Here is a 20,923-nt window from a genome sequence, read left to right as displayed (position 1 = left end):
GCCTTCTGAAAAGATGGAGTCAGATGCATCATTCTCTCTCCCCTCATCAGGGTTCCCTGCAAATTCAATAAGAGTTGGTGTGGCACCACAGCTTTTTAGATGTTCCTTCTTTCATTGGAGCAAGCCAAGAGCTCATATGTGACTTGCACCTTTCCTATTTTGAGTCTTGGAGGACAAAGAAAAACTGATACTAGTTATAAAATTAAAAATTAACTTGGTGTCACATATACAATTCAACTATAGACTTCATCCAATGCTGTATAAAAACAGCCATAAAACTTGAAGTTCTCTCTCTATTTTGTTCTCCACTCAATAGAGAACAAAACTGTCCCATCTAAACCAAGTTTTAGAAGTTCAGTAATCATAATAGATATAATTAGTACAACTATCTATAAAGAGCAAATAAAAATCCCTTAAAGAGCTATCTTCATAGAGCTATCTTCATAGAAAGGCCAATGTCTTTATTCAAGCAAAGGTGACTGATGATTTTGGGCCTGTATTATATTGAAATATTGTCTTTCTATATGACTTTTGATTACATATATTTACAGACACTAGATGCAAACAAGCAAAAAATACATCTTTTAATGGTTTTTAAGTTCCAATGCAAATGTTTTGTCAACTTTGTAAAGAATAAAGGAAGTGATTTAACATTTCCTGGCTATAGACAGCTTCAGTCATTTTGACAGGATGAATTTTTACATACTGTGTCTGTTTAGGACTTTTACTGAATTAATACATACAGGTTATGCAGAGGATCTTGGAGAAGAGAAACTTCTTTGAGGATGTCATTTCTCTGAGAAATGGGCGATAAATTCTAATTACATAAAGCAGAGTAGACTGCAATATGTAGGCTCTGTGATCATAATCACCATCTCAATCATGGGCTTTTGCATATTTGAGATTAAAACTGGTCAGGTTTTAGTGTAAAAAATAAAATAACTCAGTTTTGAAAATGTCATGTCAAATCATCTCTGGCAATGATTAAACACCATTTGCTTTGCAAATAACCAGAAACAGCATTCCAATATTTATCCTTGACAGCATCATTTGAAACTCCACTTAAAAAAATAAATAAAGCTAGCAATGTGCTCAGAAGAGCTAGCAATATTCAGAGAGAACAAAACACATGGCAGTGAAGGAAAGGTAAAGCTGCATAAGATTATGCTCTTTTTTTTTTTTTGCCTGCTAAGTCCTGCATCTCAGGGACTTCATGAGGCCATAGTTAGCTGAAGTTAAGGCTTATCCACCAACCTTTTCTGTAGATTTTCAGGTTAAGTGTCCAAAGGTTAGAGGATAATTACCTAAGTTGGATCATTTTCTGCTTTACTTTTTGACATGGAACTCAGGTCATTCACCCTAAAATTAATTTATTTTTCTTCACTTGCTTCAGTCTGGACTATTTCTTTAATTTTTACATTGTGGGCACAGGGGAGAATTTTACTCAAGAGTGCCTTGCAGGGGGCAAGTACTGAGGTCCAGGAAGGACCAAGGCACTGGTTTCTACAGGGTTTCTACATTTTCTAATGCTTCCCCAGGCTTCTTGACTATGTCCTAGCATCTGGAAAGCTCAGTCCTGGTGGCCACTGTCCAAGGGACAAGGTATTCCAATTAAAATCTATAGAAATTTAGGGGTGTAGGAAAACAACCCTCTGAAAATTGCTATCTGCTATATCTAAGTAGATATGCTATATCAAATTTTGTCAGGCCTTTGACTGTAAAATCATTGCAAAGCCCTACCAAAGCCTGTAAACAACTGGATATAAACTAAGTTTCACAGGACATCCACAGGTAAGACAGACAGGTAGATACTATAACCTCATTTTGGTAGTCATGCTGATATATCATATCTGCAGCAGGTAGGCAGACTGGCCCTTCCCTTCCCTTCCCTTCCCTTCCCTTCCCTTCCCTTCCCTTCCCTTCCCTTCCCTTCCCTTCCCTTCCCTTCCCTTCCCTTCCCTTCCCTTCCCTTCCCTTCCCTTCCCTTCCCTTCCCTTCCCTTCCCTTCCCTTCCCTTCCCTTCCCTTCCCTTCCCTTCCCTTCCCTTCCCTTCCCTTCCCTTCCCTTCCCTTCCCTTCCCTTCCCTTCCCTTCCCTTCCCTTCCCTTCCTCCCAGTCAGACTGGCTGATCCTGCAAGTCAACCACAGATTAATTCGTGCCTTCACTTTAAGATACAATATCCTTTTAGAATGGTTTATTGCAAATCAGTTTGCATTTGGATACTGTGTGCTGTGCTGTCTTTTCTTCTCTGGAAAATGGTGTGGCTCATCTCTTTCTCTCCCTACAGTTGCACTTCTCTGCATGGATAGGCAGTCTTCTGGGAAGGTGTGAGCCCTTAGGGCTCAACATTCATGTATTTCATAGGACATTAATTTGTTCCCCTTCCTGAGTACTAGGGAGATGGCAGCAGTTGCCCCAGTCTTTATTAAGTTGAACGAGGCATTTTGAACTCGTGTACGTGGTGTGGTTCTCCAGACTTCTCTCAGAAATAAAGCGAGGTGCAATAAACCATGATAACCCTCATGGTTTCAGGGATGCAGGTTTCTAAACTGTCCCTAGAAGTCCTTCAGCATTGAGTCATTTGCCTGAAGGGATGTATCCATCTTTAGCCTCACAGGGTTCAGTAGTGGCTGAAAATTGCAAGAATCCAGACAAGGATATATGGCTCAAAATAGCAGGAGGGTAACATTCACAGTGCACACTGGCAGTCTAGTAACATAGAGATTGATGTTTTTGAGGCAGATGGAAGCAGACAAATCTCTTTTGGAAGACTTAAAGGCTAAGGAAACCAGATATCTTGAATCTGGCTGTAGATTGTGTGCATAAGTACCCTAATGAGAGTTGAGGAGTTCAGCTTGGACAAAGCTGTCTGATGCTGTGGAAGTGGTTGATGCAAACCACAGAAGTCTGGAGTAATGAAAAACAATTTTTTTAGACTTTGATTATCACCAGGTTCATATTAAATTAGGAACTTACATGTGACAGTTTGCAACAGTGGGGAGCATTTTCATGCTCATCAGGTGTTCTTGGAATACTTAAGAATATGTATTGACTCCTAGGGAAGGACCTAGAATGCTGCTATTCCTAATTTTAAGCCTTGAAATTGATGTTCTTCTCAGCACAGTGGCACAGGATAAGATCCTACATGTAGGTACAGATGTCTCTTGTGCCAAATCTCCTGTCAAGGGCAGAGGGAATTCCTGACAGGGAGGGCAGTGCTCTGCTGTGCAAAGGAGAAGCTCTCTGTCCCTTGGGTAGGCTTGGGATATACCTGTCATGGGTAAGGAGATGGATGTGTGGTAGGACACTGGATGTGAGATGCTGGACATCAAGCTCTAGCATCTTTAGGGAAGATAACACTGTGTATGAATAATGAACAATGTGGACTCTAGATGGAGCTCAGATGTGATTTTAAAAGAAAAAGGAAAAGCTAAGTATTTCAAAAGTAAAAAGTAGGGCTTTATATAAGTCTTGGTTGTGGCCTCACGTTGTCTAATATTTGTTCTGGTTGCCATGGTCACTTTCCATTTATGTGGCCCAGAGTAGTTTTTCTGCAGGAGGCTCTGATTACACATCAGCAGGAAAGAGTGTAACTTTTCCTTTTCTTGAGAACACAGAGGGAAGAAAAAAAAAGTGAAAAATTCAGATTTGCCTCTGTAAACTCATATTGTTTTATCCAAATGGGACCTATTAATGTCAAGTATATACTATTTATTTTTGGGAATATACTTTTAAAAACCTTGTTGTGATATAGAGAACAAACTGTATCAATAGCCAAAAGTTATTTGCTTCAAGCATAAATCATTTTAAGATCTTTTTTTTCCTTTACAAACAATTTTAGCTCCATTGTAAGCTCTGTTGCTTTGAAATGATTACATGGTGTGTTATTTTTAATCAGATCTGCAGTTTCATTTTACTTTGTGTTGAGAGGATGCAATCAAACAGTGTCACATTCACATTAATGATGATCCAGCAAATTGAGGCATTTTACTCTGTAGTCTGCTGTGTTTTGTGGTTACACAGTGAAGTCTTATTTGAATTGATAATATTTTCAAAGCTTTCTTCAGGATTTATGTGTTTGCCAGTAATCTTGACTTGATGAATTGATAATCAATGGTTAAAAACAAATATCCTGGGTACTAAAATTATTTAAAGCTACTTGTAAATCTCTATTCATTTAATTTTATGTACAGTGAACTGATGAGAAAGGTGTGCACAGATCATCAGAAAAAGAAATTTTTATGAGAATAAGTAAAAGGAACTGAGAGAGGTGAACATGAATTTAATTTACTGAATAAAAATCTTGGGAAAAAATCTGTTCCTCTGCAGTTATGGTAATGTGAATGGGAGTTATTTACATATATTAGGAGACCTGTTTTCCCCAGAGATCATACACCTTGTATCAGTTTCTGCTTAAATAGGCATCTTAGAGTAGTTCTTTTTCCTTATTCAGATATGGGAAGGCAGAGAGGAAAATTAATTTCAGATGGCTTAAAGCAAATGTTAGAAAGGTTAACATTCACAGACTTCTAAATATCTTTTGGGCAGCTGACATTTTCAAATACTAAGCTTTTTCCTTTAGCTGAATTACCATGCTGGGCAGAAAGTAATGGACGTGTGAATGAAATATGCCATTCAAATACTGAAAAGAAGGGGGAAACGGCTTGTAACTATTACAGAGAATAAAAGGTAAAATTGAAAGCCTCTGCTACAAGCTGAGTGTTCTGTTTGAGGCATTTCACATGGACTTGATATATTTTATGTATGAGAAATGCTTGGAAACTTTTTTCTCTCCTAAAATACCTCCAAAAGTAATTTATTTCCAGATAAAGAAATTGGCTATTCAAATGAGAGAAGGATGTGGTTTAAAATTCCACAAAACCACATTGCAAGATGAACTTGAACAGCAGGCATCGTTACTTACTTGACTAACATGTCTGAGTACCACTTTGGATTCAAGAGGGAGCCAATCTGTTAATTTTTTTTTTTTTTTGCTTTTAAAACTGAATTGCCTGTAGTGTGCATCCCATACACTGTGGAAACTGAGTATGCATTACCAACATGCATTCATGTATGTAAGATGCATAAATATTGTTCCATACAACAGATTGTTGCTAGAATTAAGAAAAAGAAGATATTTCTTACTACTGTACAGATACTTGCCCATCATTGACCTTATTTAATATAACATGATAAATACTTTCCCAGCAGCACTGCAGCAAAATATTTTAAATAAATCAATTTGTACCATGATTCCAGTTACCTTTGTAACACAAAACAGGTTTTGCCTAGAGAAATATGACTATCCAAATGTTACGTCCAGTAAGATGGATTTGTTAATTAGATGTGAACATCTTTTCAGCCTCCTAGGAAGCTAAAACCTGTGCAGGGGTGGTGTGTTTACCATTGCTCCTGATAACTTCTGTGCCTTTACCCTTCTTCATCCACATTTAATGAAGGAATAGATGTCACTCAGCAGCAAGACATTACAGTGATATTGACTTAATTTATCCATGTACCAAAAATGGAGAAAGGGAGCTCGTACTACTGAAGGAATGTGCTGCTAGGGGAAACTGAGGGGATTTTAGGGAGGATTTTGTGATGAAAGTCTGCTAAATTATGGCAAGCAGGCGATAGGGATGTCAGGAGAATCTGTCATTACTGTTGAATTGGGAACTGCTGGGGGAGAACCGAAGAATTGCTGCAGAGTTGTTTTAAGGATAGGATGGAGGTGAGATCATGTTTCATTTCAATGAAAATAGGCAGAGGAAACATATGGGAAGGTGGACATATGTATGTGACAAACCAGGTTTCAGTATTGCTTTATGATTAGTGGGACAATTCAGTAATATTTAATTCATAAGATAGTTATAATAACAGCAGTGGTGATATCATGGAATCATAGAGTGATGTGGGATGGGAGGGACATTAAAGATTATTTAGTTCAACCTCACTGCCATGGGCAGGGGCATCTCCCACTAGACCAGGTTGCTCAATATTAGTAAGCAGTAAACAAAAAAAAAAAAGGTGAACTTCTCTTCTACATTCATGAATTGGGCTGTTATTGTAGGTGTCAAATCTAACACATGGGCATTTCATTAGGACCATAACATAAACTCAACTTGGCATTTAATTTCAGGAATTATTAAACCTCATTTTAAGCACCTCTGCATAAAAACACAGCCTTTGAAGCAGGTACACAGAGCAAGAGCACATGCCTAGTATCTTCTCAGCCATAATTACTAGGCTACCAAAGTGGCCTTTTCATCTGGCCTTTTACTCCTTTTACTCTCCTTGTTCATTAAATTTTTTGCTGAGCAGTAAAAGCAGTTCCAACAGGAGACTGGGGAGCACCATACACATAGGAAGTGGTATCAGTCACAGCCCAGGTGTGGGTGGGTTCTTTGGTTACTTAAGCAAAAGAATGGCTCTGATTCCTGGTGATGGAATCCTTAAACTCTGGAAAAAAATGGTATTTCACTCTCCTATTTTTCTCTGCACATTTTCTCTATAAGCTGCACCTTTTGCCAATGGATATCTCCATGTTTAGGATCAAAGACACCTCTTATTACTGTGAGCAGTGTAGACAGCCCTGTTACCCAAGCTGGCATTGATTCTGCTGGAGGCATAGAGAGCTTTGCTGAATTTGGCTCTGTATGTCTTTTCCAGAGATCCATTCCTATTAAAATCAGATGAACCCACTGAGAAGAATTTTGTTTTCTATAAAATCACAAATGCTTCCAATTATTTTTATGGGAATCTGTTTAAACTGTTAAGATTAACCAGGCACAACTTCTTTCCTTCCTTGTTACATGTATCAAAATGAAAGATGAATCATGGTGCCTATAGATGTGAGTAAAATACAATTAATAGTTATCAAGACCTAATTAATTCCTATCTTTTTATGGCTAATCATGATTCAATGTTTGTGTGTTAGATTCTTAGAGATTAAAAAAATCCAGGTTTTGGCTGTGATTTGACAGTGTGTCAGCTAGCATTGCCTCTTCACACTTTCTTTTCAACAGTGCTAACTGAAAGGACAAGATCTGATAAATACATATTTAAAAGAAAAAGAATTTCATATACAAAGTGAAGAATACTGTCTGTATAAAACCTGAGAAACACTTTAAACCCCATATCTTTTAAGTTATCTAAGTACATAACTCATAGCAATAGATTTAAACATGCAGTTATATATTTTGTTGAATTATGCTCTAAACATAACTGAACATATGCCTGGTTCTTCAGAGGAGAAGAATTAAAGAGTGACAGCAGGCTAGACTTAAGAATTGCATGCTGTCAGAACAGCATAGCTCAATGAAAACAATATACAAGTAACACCAAAGCAGGGTTGTGTGACAGAAGCCTCTGTGGATGTTGTTGGGGACTGAAAAGGAAAAATCAGTCAAAATACTCTGGTTCTATGGCAAATATAGACCTACTGGAGCTAAAATATTTAATAATAAAATGTCCAAGATGAAAGTGATCGTTGTTACCAGTGTAATCTACATTTCAGTGAAAAATAACTAAGGTTAATTTGTAACATCAATATTTCTCATTTTGTACTGCAATAAAAACAAATCCTTTAATGGGATTCTCCTGTTCACTTTCCTGTTTATTCTCTGCTCATGTCAGAGAACTCTGAAACCTTGGTCCATGTTCTACCTAAACACTGTAATTGCCAGCTCATTAACTATGACAGGGTTTAATTTTGAATTTCCACAGTGAAATCTGAATGATTTAATTTTTTAATTATTTTAGTATTGATTTTGTCCCAGTAGCTAAGATTTTTTATGATTTTGGCATTAAGTCTTACATATGGTTTATAAAATTCAAGGATATGAAAGCACTTGTGGAGAGGAGCTCTAAGTTTAAGCATAGTGGCTGCAGCTTGAAGGCAAGGAATGGTCAACTTTTCTTCCGTGACAAAAGTTGCATATTTTTATTTGTTTAGATTTTCCTGTCCCTTTTCCTTTTGCAGATCTATTTTTCTGCTTGGATTTCCCAACTGCAGGGGTCTTACTGCCTCAAAGTTCTCTAAATTCAGTTACACCTGTACTTTGTCAAACCTATTCTACTCATCTGTACTACTTGAAAAAATATCAGGAGACATGGGGCTAGGCTTCGCTGTATTCATTTCTAAAATTCTTTCTGAGATCAGTGAGAATTGATGTGGAATAAGCAGCATTGGAGAGAAAAGGACTTTAGCTCTGCACTTGCTTTAAAGCTCTTTCAAAGTTGCCATAACTATGCTGAGATTATGGAAATTGGATACAGGATCTCTTATGTTGAAAAGAATGCAGTCACTGCATATATGAGATCAGTTAGTAATTGTAAAATATATCCTGCATAGTTTTAGGACCAGATTTACTCGTTTTTACACTTTGGTTCAGCATATATCTGTCTTGTGCAGCCTTTCATAAGGCTTTTTTCCTGTGCCATAACCACTAAATGTGCTTATAGCTTAGCAGGATACTATCAATTTTAAAATCTTTCCCTGCATTTTACTGCTACCTTTGCCAATGGCACTGCAAAAATGCTGAAATTTTATGAGACTAAGGGAACAAGAGTTCTCTTTGGGATAAGTTTTTATTTCTTGAAATATATAATGCATCAAATTAACAAAGTCTTGTGTGACAAGAATTCTCTGTATGAGGTTGAATGTACATTGTAAAGGAATTGGCATAGAGTGAATGTACTCTTCTATTTAATTTTGAGTTCTAGAGCAATATTAAAACAATTTTAACTCTTAATTGACTTAGTATCTGATGCAGGATTTTTTGTCATGTGTTACTGCTTTTTGTCTTTATAATTTTATATTTCTGTTGAGTTAATATGAGAGGCTGGGGAACAGCAAGTTTATGCTAAACCCTTTCTTGTTTCTGCCATTTCTATTCCTGTCTAGAGTATTGCATTTGTATATCTGTAGGTTAGAGCAGTTGAGACACTAAGGACCAACGTGACCTTTTAAGTTTTATTTTTGTTGAAAAGAGTGCAATACACAAAAGCAGAAAGCATTATTTTAGAAACAGCGATGACTTCAAATTTATTTCTTTTGAGAATATCCAAGATGCACATGGCTTCACATGGGGAGAGTCATGTTTGTCTAACATATAATTTCCTCATACATCAAGGTAACTTGATTTAGGAAATCCAGTAGATTGAATAATTTTGGACTTCATCAAAGCTTTTGATAGTGTCTCTCCCGGAATCCTTATGGACAAAATATCTAGCACTCAGTTGAATAAGTTGCTTGGATAATGGGTGAGCAACTGGCTCACAGGTTGGGCACAAAGTGCTCTAGGGAATGGAGTAACATCAGGCTGGCATCTGGTCACTGGTGAGGTTCCACAGGGCTCCATCCTCAGCCCAGTTCTCTTCAATGTCTTCATAAATGACTTCCATGTGGGACTTGAAGAGGTTCTAGGTAAGTTTGCCAGTAACACTAAACTAGGAGGAGCCGTTGACTGCCTCGAGAGACCTCAACAAGTCAGAGAACTGAGCAATCACCAATCACATGAAGTTTAACAAAGGCAAGAGCTGGGTTCTGCACCTGGGCTGGGGCAACCCTCTGGTTGTGTGCATAGACCAGGGAACCAGAGGCTGGGGAGCAGCACTGTGGAAAGGGACCAGGGGGTCCTGGTTGGTGGCAAGACAAATGTGAGTCAGCAGTGCCCTGGCAGCCAGGAGGGACAAACCTGTCCTGAGGGGCATCAGGGACAGCATCACCAGCTGGGCAAGGGAGGGGATTGTCCTGCTCTGCTCTGCACTGGGGGGTGGTCTCACCTCAAGTGCTGGGGACAGTTTTGGGTGCTCCAGTATAAAAATGGCATTAAGAGTGTCCAAAGGAGGGCCACGAGGATGGTGAAGGCATTGAGGGGAAGCCTTAGGATGAATGACTGAGGTCACTTGGTCTGTTCAGCCTGAAGGAGAGGGAAGGGACACCTCACTGCAGTCTCCCAACTTCCTCGTGAGGGAAGAGGAGGGACAGGTACCATCTTCTTCACTCGTGTGACCAGTGAAAGGATTCAGGGAAATAGCATCAATCTGAGTCAGAGGAGGTTTAGATTGGATATCAGGAAATGATTCTTCCCCCAGAGGGTGGTTGGGCCCTGGAACAGGCTCCCCAGGAAAGTGGTCTCAGCACCAGCCTGACAGAGTTCAAGAATGTTTGGACAATGCTCTCAGGCACATGGTGTGACTCTGAGTGTCCTGTGGAGGGCCAGAATTGGCCTTGATGATCCTGATGGATCCCTTCCAAATCAGCATATTCTAAGATTCCGTGACTCTGTGATCCGTTTTTTTTCCCATTATAATTTGTACTTTTATACTTTCTTTGTTATTAAAAATTGTTCTCAGACTTGTAGGTGGGTTGTGAATGGCACTGATTACTGGGCTATAGTATTAGGGTCATAATGTAATATATAGTGTGAGGACGCCTGGAATGTCTTGGTGTGTCAGAAACTTTGAACTGACACAAAATAAATATGCCTAGGATGCTCTGTGTTTGTCAGAGGAAAAAAGAACAGAAGGTTTTAATTGCCTGAGTGGAAATGTTAAACTTTTTGCTTTAGAACATTTATTATTAGGTGGCTATACTAGCTCCCTTTCAAATCAATAAATAATATTCAGGGTAATTTATATTTTGATCTAATTTCTGCTTAGGGATAGGCTAGAGACCCTCATTATTCTGGTTGTGATATAATATGATGACTTCATTTTACAGTTGTCAGATGCGTGATTTTTCAAGTTATAACAGAAAGATATGGTTATGCATTCGAATGTAATTGGAAGGTCTATTTCAACTCTCAACAAAGAAATTGTCTTTACCTTAAAGCTATAGGGAAATATCTCATATTGTCACATATTTTGTATGACTGTCCCTTGTACAAAAAACCCTTTTAAAACTTCAGAATTCTTTAAGAACTTCTGGGTTTTTGCTTAGAGTTTAATGTTCACAATGGACAGATTTTGTTTTGGTACACACAATTGCAAGCACTCTCTTTTGTTACTGTGTAGGTACACAGTACCATGATTTTGATTTTTTCAGTGAGCTTGTCCATGTTTGACACCAGGCTTATGTGTTTAGTGATTATATATGACAGCAATTCACTGATTTTCCTTTGGGCGTTTGAGCACTGCTCAGACCTGGAATTTCTGCCTTTGCTGGTTTCCAGTAGGTGGCATCAATGCCTAGTAAAGCTCTGTGAACTTTTTCTAGTTGGAGTGGTTTTGTATTTCATTCAAGACAAAATGTTATTTCAGTACTAACCTGTATTACTAATTTTAAAAAATTAAAACATATTACTTGAATTGTGGCTTCTCAACATAAGTTTTTTTCTCTTCCTGCTAGATTCCAGCAGTTTTTTGAATAAAAAAATTCTTTGAGAAAACCTTATAATCCATCTGGATTTGTCAAACCAGGTCTGCCCATTCTCAAATAACAGTCTTACTTTCACTTCACCATTTCTAGATAATTCACAGTTACTAAACACTAAATTTAATGGCAAAATTAAAGCAAACAATGGAACTAAACATTTGTTATTCCAAATTCAAAATTAGAGGCATGGAAGGAATAAACTACACTAGCTCATTAGATTGGCTAGAGATTGTGATTATTTATTTGGTCCAGATGAAATTATAACGAATAATATAGTCACTACCATCACAGGCATGTTACTAGTGTATAGTGCACACCTGATCTCTGGACACTTGCACTTCCTTCCCCTCACATCTGTGATGTTAGGTTGCTGATTCCACAGCTGAGTAGTTAATCAAATACAACTAAGCTTTCCCTTCTTTTTTGAAATGTCTGTTAGTCATTGATTCCCAAAGATATACATAGAAATGGTAGATGTCAGTCCCTCTAAGAATTTTTTCTGGAATTCAATAATTCTTTGAAAAAATTTTAGGAGTTTTCTAGCAGGCAATGAAACAACACAATCTCAGTTTTTTTGTCTTCCAGGACAAAAAAATTCAAGTGCTCCAATCCTTGGGGAAAGAATTGATACTTGCAAATACAGTTCCCTGAAAAAACACTTGCAAACTATTGTTTTCAGTACTCTGGATTGGACAGGTCCTGATTCTCAGGAAAGGTATCCTGATTAGATTACGAAATTCTAGGAAATGACAAAAATATATGGCACCACTGATCTATAAATCTTTTATAAAAGCTAATGCTTTGGCCCTCCTACAGACTTCCTAGTGCACATAAACCTTGAAATGTTCTTATGGGACACAGATCCATATGATTCCACTGCCTGTGTGGAGAAGCTCACCTTAGTTGCAGGCTATATCCCTTAGATAATAGAGATATCAGTGATTAGCCATTGCCTCTGTGGAGTTCTTAAACCTAAATCTCTGACACTCAGCAATCTCAGAGTAATAACTGAGTGTCTGGAGGTGCTGACTTCTGGCTGTGGGATTACATACATTCCCAGACATGATTACAGCTATCAGTAACAGGGATGTGGCAGGAAGTTAAATGGATGGATAGGGTATCAGTTTGAAGGAGTGGTAGGAAAAGGTGGTGACATGGTGTTAAACTCCTATTTGGGCACTGTGAAATGGAGGCTTGTTTAGGGTCATAGTGCAGTTACAGAATGCAGGGCATGAAGGCTCTGGTTTCCTTATGTGTGGGAAAAGGAACTGCTCTGGGACCCATATGCTCTGAATTTCCTGGTACCATGAGCTGTGAGCAGCACTGTTGTATGGGAGGACTGTAGTGTTTACTGTAGGCTCATAACTTACAGAAAAACTTGGAAACATGCATTAGAATTATTTAATCTAGCAAGCCTTGTTTTTATAGCTTTTCTGATTGCTTCATGGTTTGGCATCTGAAATTTTTGACATGCTGATATTTAATCCTTGCATTTTTCAGTTTTGCTAACAAAGCAGAATAAGTCAAATGATTGTAAAAACTGCTGGTTACTTTATAAATGCCATTCTGAGCCCAAATGTTTCAAATTTTATTCTTGAAATAAGAGGAATTTCTCAAAAACTGTGATAATAATAGCCCTATCTATCTCATGTCCTGAATACAGATTAATACAGCAAACATGTCATCGGGAGTTAGATTTGGAACACAGCATGAAGGAAACACTTCAAAGAGTGTTATTACTCCTACATGCATATTCCCATATACAGTGTACTGTGAGGCTGCCCTATACATTATGAGCACTTAGGAGATAAACTACTGATAAATAATGAAAATCCATCCTCAAGTATGTGAAAAGTCTTGATTGTAATTAGGGATAGGGATGACACTGGTCAGAGACAAGGTAAAATAAGGATGTGAAAAGGAAAAAGAAAATGAACACCTGATATTGAACTACAAATGTAATGCAGTAGCTGGCAGAAAAGACACAGTAATTCTGTCTAGTGCTCTTATGTGACAGTGATTCCATCTGAAAATCAGTCAAATGGGAAAATGAAAAGTGAATATGGTAATGCAGAGATTGATTACATTGTTCAGAGCAAAAATAGGTGAGAGAACCTCACTGAATAATCTGCTGGCTTTTTCTCTTCCCCTTCCTCCAGCTGGAATAGAGTTTGATTTAAATTTTTATTCTATATTTTATTTTTATTTTTTAGTTTTGTTCGAGGGAAGCAGCAAGAAACCTTTTTTCATTCAGAAGCTCAGAAGCTGTGTTCCTGCTGGTGAAAGGTTCCAAAGCTCAACTTCTGCTCCCTTGGAGCACTGCTGATTGATTGCTCAAAGTATCTGTATAATGGTATTACTCTTCTGGTAGTACACCAGACTAAATGAATTAAAATTCACAGGAGTGCTATCTGTTGCACAAGACAGTTTTATAGTTAAAGTGAATTAACAGACCAGATCTGCTCCTCCATGTCTTTGAAGGTACTGGTAGTAAAATAATAATAATTTAGAAAGAAAAAGCTACTTTGTTTGATATGGGAAAAGTTATGCAACTGGATAATGGATCATTTTAGATTTCTTAGGAATTAGAGTTAGTGATCTTTTAAATGGTGATCAACATGATAATATGAACCTCTCTATTGACCCATATTTCACAGCATTGAAGAACTCCAAGGAACAAGTAGAATCAGAGACATATTGTCAGAAGTTCAGTTTTTTAATCATAGGGATTATTTGAGGCTTAAAATAAGATTTAATATATGGAAATAAAATCCTGATATATGGTTGCTTGGCAGATCCCTAAACTAAATCCGCATATCAGGAAGATTAAATTTGGAATCTGCCAATGAAATATGGAAACTATTCTCTACTGAAATTTACTATATATGCAGTTTGAAACAGGATATCTGGAGGAAGTATGTGTGTTGTTAAATACATGTTCAATGGCATGTGGAAGGCTGTAAGCACAGGTGTGCTCCACTGAAACCAAGTCTGAGTGTATTACTGTGCACAAACAGCAACAGCATCACCTGCGTTGATTCAGGATCCTCTGTCTAAAAGCGGAATAAAATTAAGGCAGTGACTGTGTTTATATGCTGTAAAAAGATTTTCCTTCATCTGTAGCATGATGTCAACATCACGTATCACCCCTTTTCATCCCCAAGGATAGAGAGGCAGTATGGCTTGTGTTAATGCTTGAGTCCAGGAAATCAGCAGTGTTCCCACATTACACAGTCTTAATATACCCTAAAAGTCTGCAGACTGTGTTGAGGAGATAAGATAACATAAATAAAACAGTTTTGTTCCCTTCAGCTTGCTTATCTGATGAAGTATAGGTCAAAATTCTCTAAGTGATTAGAAAATAAAGATCTACAATGTTCAACTGCTGAGAGAGCAAATCAAGCCATGTCTTAAAGACAAACACATACATGACATGGAGAAAGTCTACCCTCTTTGCATATAAAGAAGCATCTGACACACCTAGTTGGAATGCCTTCTTGAGCAGCTGTCATTCAGCAATCATAACTTTGTCAGTGCTTTCTGTCACTGCTCATTCTTGTTGCTCCAAGAGGAGGACATGCCTCAGAGCATTCTTCAATGCTTAACACTTCCATTTCCCTGAGTTTTACTTCTCTGTTCTTTGATGTCAGAAGTGTGTGCTTTCCATCAGTAGTGAAGGGATGAGTGACAGTCCTTCAGCTTTCCTCCATCCCCCTGAGAAGCTCCTCAGCAATCTGTCAAGAATGGTACCACCACTGGTCCCTGGAGCCAGCCAGGGCTCCTCCTCAGCAAATGGCCAAGCAGGGAACCTGACAAGGTGGCTCAGGCCCCACTTCCCATGTGTCACTTCCTCATTGTCTGGTCACCAGTATTACAAGATGGTGTGTCTGTGTCTCTCCATTTGCTACATTGCCCTCTACCTGCTCCACCACTGGGTAAATTCCCTCAGTGGGAATTCTCCTGCTGGATTTGAGACAGAGTGACTGATATTTCCAAACCTCAAAGGTGAAGTATCAATTCTTCATGCCTGATATGGTTTTCACAAGGTAATTCCTCTCTGAATAAATTCCATCTGTTGATTTCTTCACCTCCAGCTTCTGTTTGTTGCTTGGTTCCCTTTTTGGGAAGCATCAGGTGATGGGTTGCCATTTTAGCATCTTTTATGTTCATTCCTGGTCTCAGCTTTTTACCTACCCACTGCTCTCAAATTGTAGGTGAGGAGCCAACAAAAAATGCTTTTCTTTGCAGTTGCTGCTTTTTTTTCAGATTTAAAATTCAAAAAAGCCCAAACCCACAAACCCAAGCCCATAGCAGTTAGCTCAAAATGCAAAAACCACACCTGACTTAGATAATATTTGTCGTGATTATGGAACTCAATTTTCATATGAAATTTTTTTTTGCATACCTTCTATCAGCTCATTTACCCCTTTACATAGTGTTATATTTCTAAAGGACAGAATACTCTCCTCACTGTAGTGGCAGCTCTGGGCATAAACACTTTGTCAGCTTTTTTTCTTTCACTATCTGTGTGAGACAGTTTGGATTTAAAAGCTGCTGCCATTCTCTTTTGGCAGATGCCAACAGGGGTTTTTAATAAATCAACTTTGCAAACAAGTTTGTTCTTCAACTTTCCAGGAAGGCCCTTCTGTGGCATCCTTTTCCTGCTTGGGTGACATAATTCTTGTGTGTTTACCTTGATGCCAGCAAAATACTCATTCATGTGTGATTCTTTAATGATTTGAATGGATAAAGTGGTGTGTTTTCTCTAAGTTCCTGATTCTGTGTTTCCTATATTCATCTCATAAATTGTTATGTAACATTAGGCAATGAAAGAGAAAGAATTTAACTCAATGCTTAAAGATATGAAGCGTGAATGTTCACAGTTCTGGATGTAGTTATTGTTTTAAAGGATTACTGTATAAAATGGAAGTAGGTTTTGATAGAGAAAGTTTTATATGGCACTTTGTGAGGGTCCAAAAACTGATGCCAGAATAATTTTCCTTTCAATTTGAATACTGAAATACAGAATTTGAGACAGATCCTTTATTTTTATTTTTTAAAAATTATATCACGATCTTTTTCACTTTTCAGGGTTTACATATCCCATAGGGGGAACTGTTATGAGGGTTTTGCTTGCATTTCTGTATTTGATCACAATAAATGAGACTGTTTAAGGTATATGTTCATGATACCTAGGAGGGAACCTCTTATACCATAGCTGCTAACACAAATCCAGAACCATTTTTCTTTTCCTGTAGTCTAAAAATCAGTGATTGTTGAAAGATAAATGTCAAATTCATTTATTGAGCTAATTTACAGGGCTCTCATTACTAAAAGGCACTACAGGTGCAATGCATAAAATAATCCAGTCTTTTAGCCAGATCCAGTAGCACAGCTCATGACACAGAACATTTCTGTGCCATCTGGTAGGGAAGTAAATCAGATAAACTGCTCATGAATCAATTATTTCAAACTGGAATTATTTAAAGCATGACATGACTCTAAAAGTAGCATTTAAAAATGTCAGAAGAGGCCAGGTCATATATTTAAGCACAAAATAAGAAAGAAATAAATTCAGTATAGATTGTATTCTCCAGGGTGGTTTTGCACATAATTTATTTCAATGCTTAAATAATGTAATTTTAAATCCCTTTTATTTGATTTTTGTATTTTAGCATCTTTAATATCTTTAATGTTTTTGGATCTTTGAGAAAAATTGTAAAATTACTATTTGTGATTAGGTTAACTGTTTTTCTTGATCTTACTATATTATAGAATTTACAGAATCTATTAGCTCACTTTTAATAGATTATTTACCTTAAATGTTATAAATGAATGGAATATTATTACAAATAACTGTGTAAACAAGGCCTTATTTATAACTTTCTAAATGATCTTTCCACTTTGTTAGAGATAAAATAATGATTAAATGGTGGCACCTCTCCCAAGAAGTTGCATTTAAACAATTTACATGCCCTTACATCACCAATGGCTGTAAGTCTATGGGATTAAAACAAACTCAGGGGATAATAGGAATTTGCAGTTACCGAGAATAAGGTGCATAATGTTTAGGCTGTTCTTTGCTCAAGCTGATTTTTCAGTGATATAAATGGCTCAAATGCTTGTTTCATCCTGCAAGTACTTGAATTATCTCATTGACTTTGATGGAAATATTCAAGAAGCTAAGCATGTAGAAAGGTGTTTTGGTATCTTAGGGCATGTAGTCAGCCTGCTTAAAATCAAAACCTTTGAAAAACACTACTGACTTACTGTTTTCTTCTGGACTTGTTCCCTTTTCTGCCTGGAAGGGTTTTGCCTTTCAGTCATGTTGTAACTACAGCAAATGTCATGGTAGGCAAATTCTTCCTTCAAGTGAAGGACTCAAAGTGTAAGTAGAACTTTTGTGCTAAGTTCTGCATGATTTAATAACTGCATTTGTACCTAAATTCTGTATGGCCCAAGTTCTATTAAGAATTAAAGCTCCCAGCACAAATGAATTTTAATGGGAGCATTTTACCTCAGATGGCCATTTCACTGCATGGTTTCTGTCAAAATGAAATTGGGTCATATGTCTTTTTCATAAAAAGCTATTATGCACAAAAACTTTTAGTTTTAGGTGGCCATTTCTTTCCTCAGTGTAAATGGGTTCTTGGTGCTACACAGAAATGTAGCTGTCTTTCTATGACTGAGGACCCCATTATGTCATTAAAAGCAATGGAAGTTTGGTTGTGAAATCTGGATTAACATTCATGTTGTTTTGGGAAAAGGCAGGTGGGGCTTTTTACTCTCTTTCTCCTTTCTTTTCTTTCTTTTTTCTCTTTCTTTCCTTCATTCCTTCTTTCCTTCTTTCTTTCACTTTCTCTTTTTCTCTCTTTCCATCAGTCATATTTCTACTCCCTCTGACAACTACCACTCTCATGTCACTGACAAGATATTTGTTAGTTAAAATATTTTCATTTATGAAATGCCAGACATATTTTAACAAAAGCATAACTGTACTTCCTTTCTTGCATGTCAGGAACCACCACCACCCAGGAGTGGACCTGTTTGGAAGATTGACTTGAGCTTAAACCAAACCTTCAGCCTGAATGCTAGCAGCATGTTCTGTCTGCATTTTTAATATGACAACCAGTATCAAAGCTTATCCTATAAAGAATTTTTGGTCATGCCTTACATATATTGGTCATGCCTTACATATATTGCCACAGTTGATATATGGCTGCAAAGGTTTTATACCCAAATGGGGTTTTTTTTGTTGGTCACTGTATTTAACGTATGTATGTCGAGAAAACGACCAACAGCAAAACAGAGAATGCCAAAAATCAGGATTTTAATATTTTGACCAATTTTGCTAGATTTTAGTCTGGTGGAAGCACTGCATTATACTTAGAAATAATAAATCTTAGGATATATACTTCTGAATCATCTGTAGCATGTTTGGTCATGCAATCAAATAGCTGAATAATCCAGAAGTTTGCAGAAAGGAGTGCATGTTCTGTCATGAACCTCCCAATTCAGGGGAATGCAGAAATTATTTTTTCCTTCATTTTGCATTATGTAAGTAATGACTTGCATGTGGAAAATAAAATATGACTTTTTTTTAGTACGACTAAACAGAAATTTATTAGAATAACACCAGTGGATCTAACTCGGTTTAAAAATTGTAAGCAATTTAACCCTTATCCAGTTTCTTATAGTATTTAATTCAGACTTTTTGTGTTATATAGGTGTCTAAAGAGATAAATTAATAATATTTTCTTGAAAACATTTCTCCTAATTAATGCACTTGTGACTGTTGCACATAAGATTTATTGTTTTTTTAAAACTTCAGTTTAAAAGCTGAAGGACAAATTAATATGAAGACAATTGTGAAATATTCAATTGAAGTAATTCCCAGGACCTGGTCTTTTCTTTCAGTTTTCTCACTAGGTAAAGTCTGCAGTGTAAATTCATAAATTTTGTGGTTATGCATCTCAAGGCATATTACTGAAAGACATCTGTGTCTGGTATCATCTCTTTTCATCCCTCCCACTCAGCTTTGGTTCTTAGTCCAAATGCTCAAAAGCTATTTCAAATACAAATGTTCCTACTGAGCCATTTCTGTGCAAATATTTGCCTTGTATTTGTGTCCCCATGAGCTTATAATTCATATGTCTGAAGCTTACTAACGTGCTTATACTCAATGATATCTATGTCATCAGATGCTGCATGAATTTGGGAGAACACAGTACAGTAAGACTCTTTGTATCCCCAGGCTAAAAAATGTGATGTTAGTCAGAAACAGGCTATATTTACTGACAAATGCAAAATACAAAAATATATTAAAATATAGCATCATAAACATTCTAGTGTAGATCAGAGCAGTTCATCTACTGTCTAAAGTTTTTTATTCTTTTTTTCCTTTACCACAAACTAATACTAGTTATTTTACACAAAGGGTATTCTGTTATGTTGACTCCTCCCAAATGGCTATTCCTTCAGTGTCAAATGATTAAGAGCACCAGAAAGTCCTTTCCATTTAGGTTAGTGGTCCATTGAGTTCAGTACTCTTGCTCTTACAGTAGCAGTAGGAGATACTGTTTAGGGAGAATGTGATCCTGGTAATAATCTGTGCTCTATTTCTGTTGTACTCTGCCTGCCCTCACAATAGTTGTATTAAAATTCTTAGAAGACATTTCTGTCTCTCCTTTTTGATTTGGGCATGTTGCCTATTAGAACTTCCCACCCGTCACTTCTACAAATATGTCTCTAGCTTTGTATTTCAGGCAAGAGTATACAGCCCCAATTAATTTTCATTGTACTGAGAGATTTAATTTTGAAAGTACCATATTCCTTAGCAGTTTTCACAAGAATTTTTGCAACAAGAATTCTGATTACATTTTCCTTCAAAAATCCTTTATAAAGAATGTTTTTCCTTAGGCACTGCATATGATGCCTGCTGAGTACAAGACACTGTAAGGGAATTCTGATGTCCCACGTAAACCCTAACAGGGTGTGCAGTCATCTCAGGTCAGTTTTGCTAAATAAGAAGCAGCAGCTGTGTTCTCTACACAAGCTTTTCATGATGTCTTCCTTTCACATGGATGGCCTCTAAATGACTTGTGTACTGCATTGCCCTGGTTTATAGTCAATGCTTTCTGTGAGGACTGAAAAACACAGCAAATGTATGTCTAAATGCTATTTTCATGAATGTATTTTGTGTACGTAAAACCCAATCTTTCTCCAATTCGTCATTCAAGATTGCTTCACTCTATGGAGAGCTTTGTTTAGGTAGTTCTGTGATTCAGCTACATTGAGCTCCTTGGGTCTCTGCAGGCCTTCAGCAGTAACTCAGGCAGGCTTTACACCACCAGGCACCACCACATAGTCACATGCCACATCCAGAAAAGTTGCCCCATGTATTTGCTTTTTAATGCATAAACCCCACATTTCTGATGGGCTGGCACAGCTTCCTCATGCTGTTTTGTGCAGGTTTTTGGGGTCCTAGCTGCTGCCAGGAACCCTGGTACAGGGTGGGTGCAGGCAGATTCCTCCTGACGAGTC

At 37.4% G+C, this 20,923-nt stretch overlaps 1 protein-coding gene across 13 annotated transcripts in view; it reads left to right on the top strand.

Annotated features, from left to right (window-relative positions):
• Window positions 1-20,923, top strand: part of GPC5 (glypican 5) — a 609,707-nt gene that overhangs the window by 266,571 nt on the left and 322,213 nt on the right. Inside the window, exon 7 of one of the 13 annotated variants that reach the window (XM_077173570.1) lies at window positions 13,594-16,149. The exons of the other annotated variants lie outside the window; for them this stretch is intronic. Coding sequence (XP_077029685.1) covers window positions 13,594-13,710 — 117 coding nt within the window. The 3' untranslated portion in view covers window positions 13,711-16,149. Of the gene's footprint in view, window positions 1-13,593; window positions 16,150-20,923 lie in introns of those variants that run through there. 13 annotated transcript variants of the gene reach the window in all.

This window comes from Agelaius phoeniceus, chromosome 2, assembly GCF_051311805.1.
Source record: "Agelaius phoeniceus isolate bAgePho1 chromosome 2, bAgePho1.hap1, whole genome shotgun sequence".
In the NCBI taxonomy this organism is placed as follows: domain Eukaryota; kingdom Metazoa; phylum Chordata; class Aves; order Passeriformes; family Icteridae; genus Agelaius; species Agelaius phoeniceus.
This window is presented reverse-complemented; position numbering and strand designations above follow the sequence as displayed.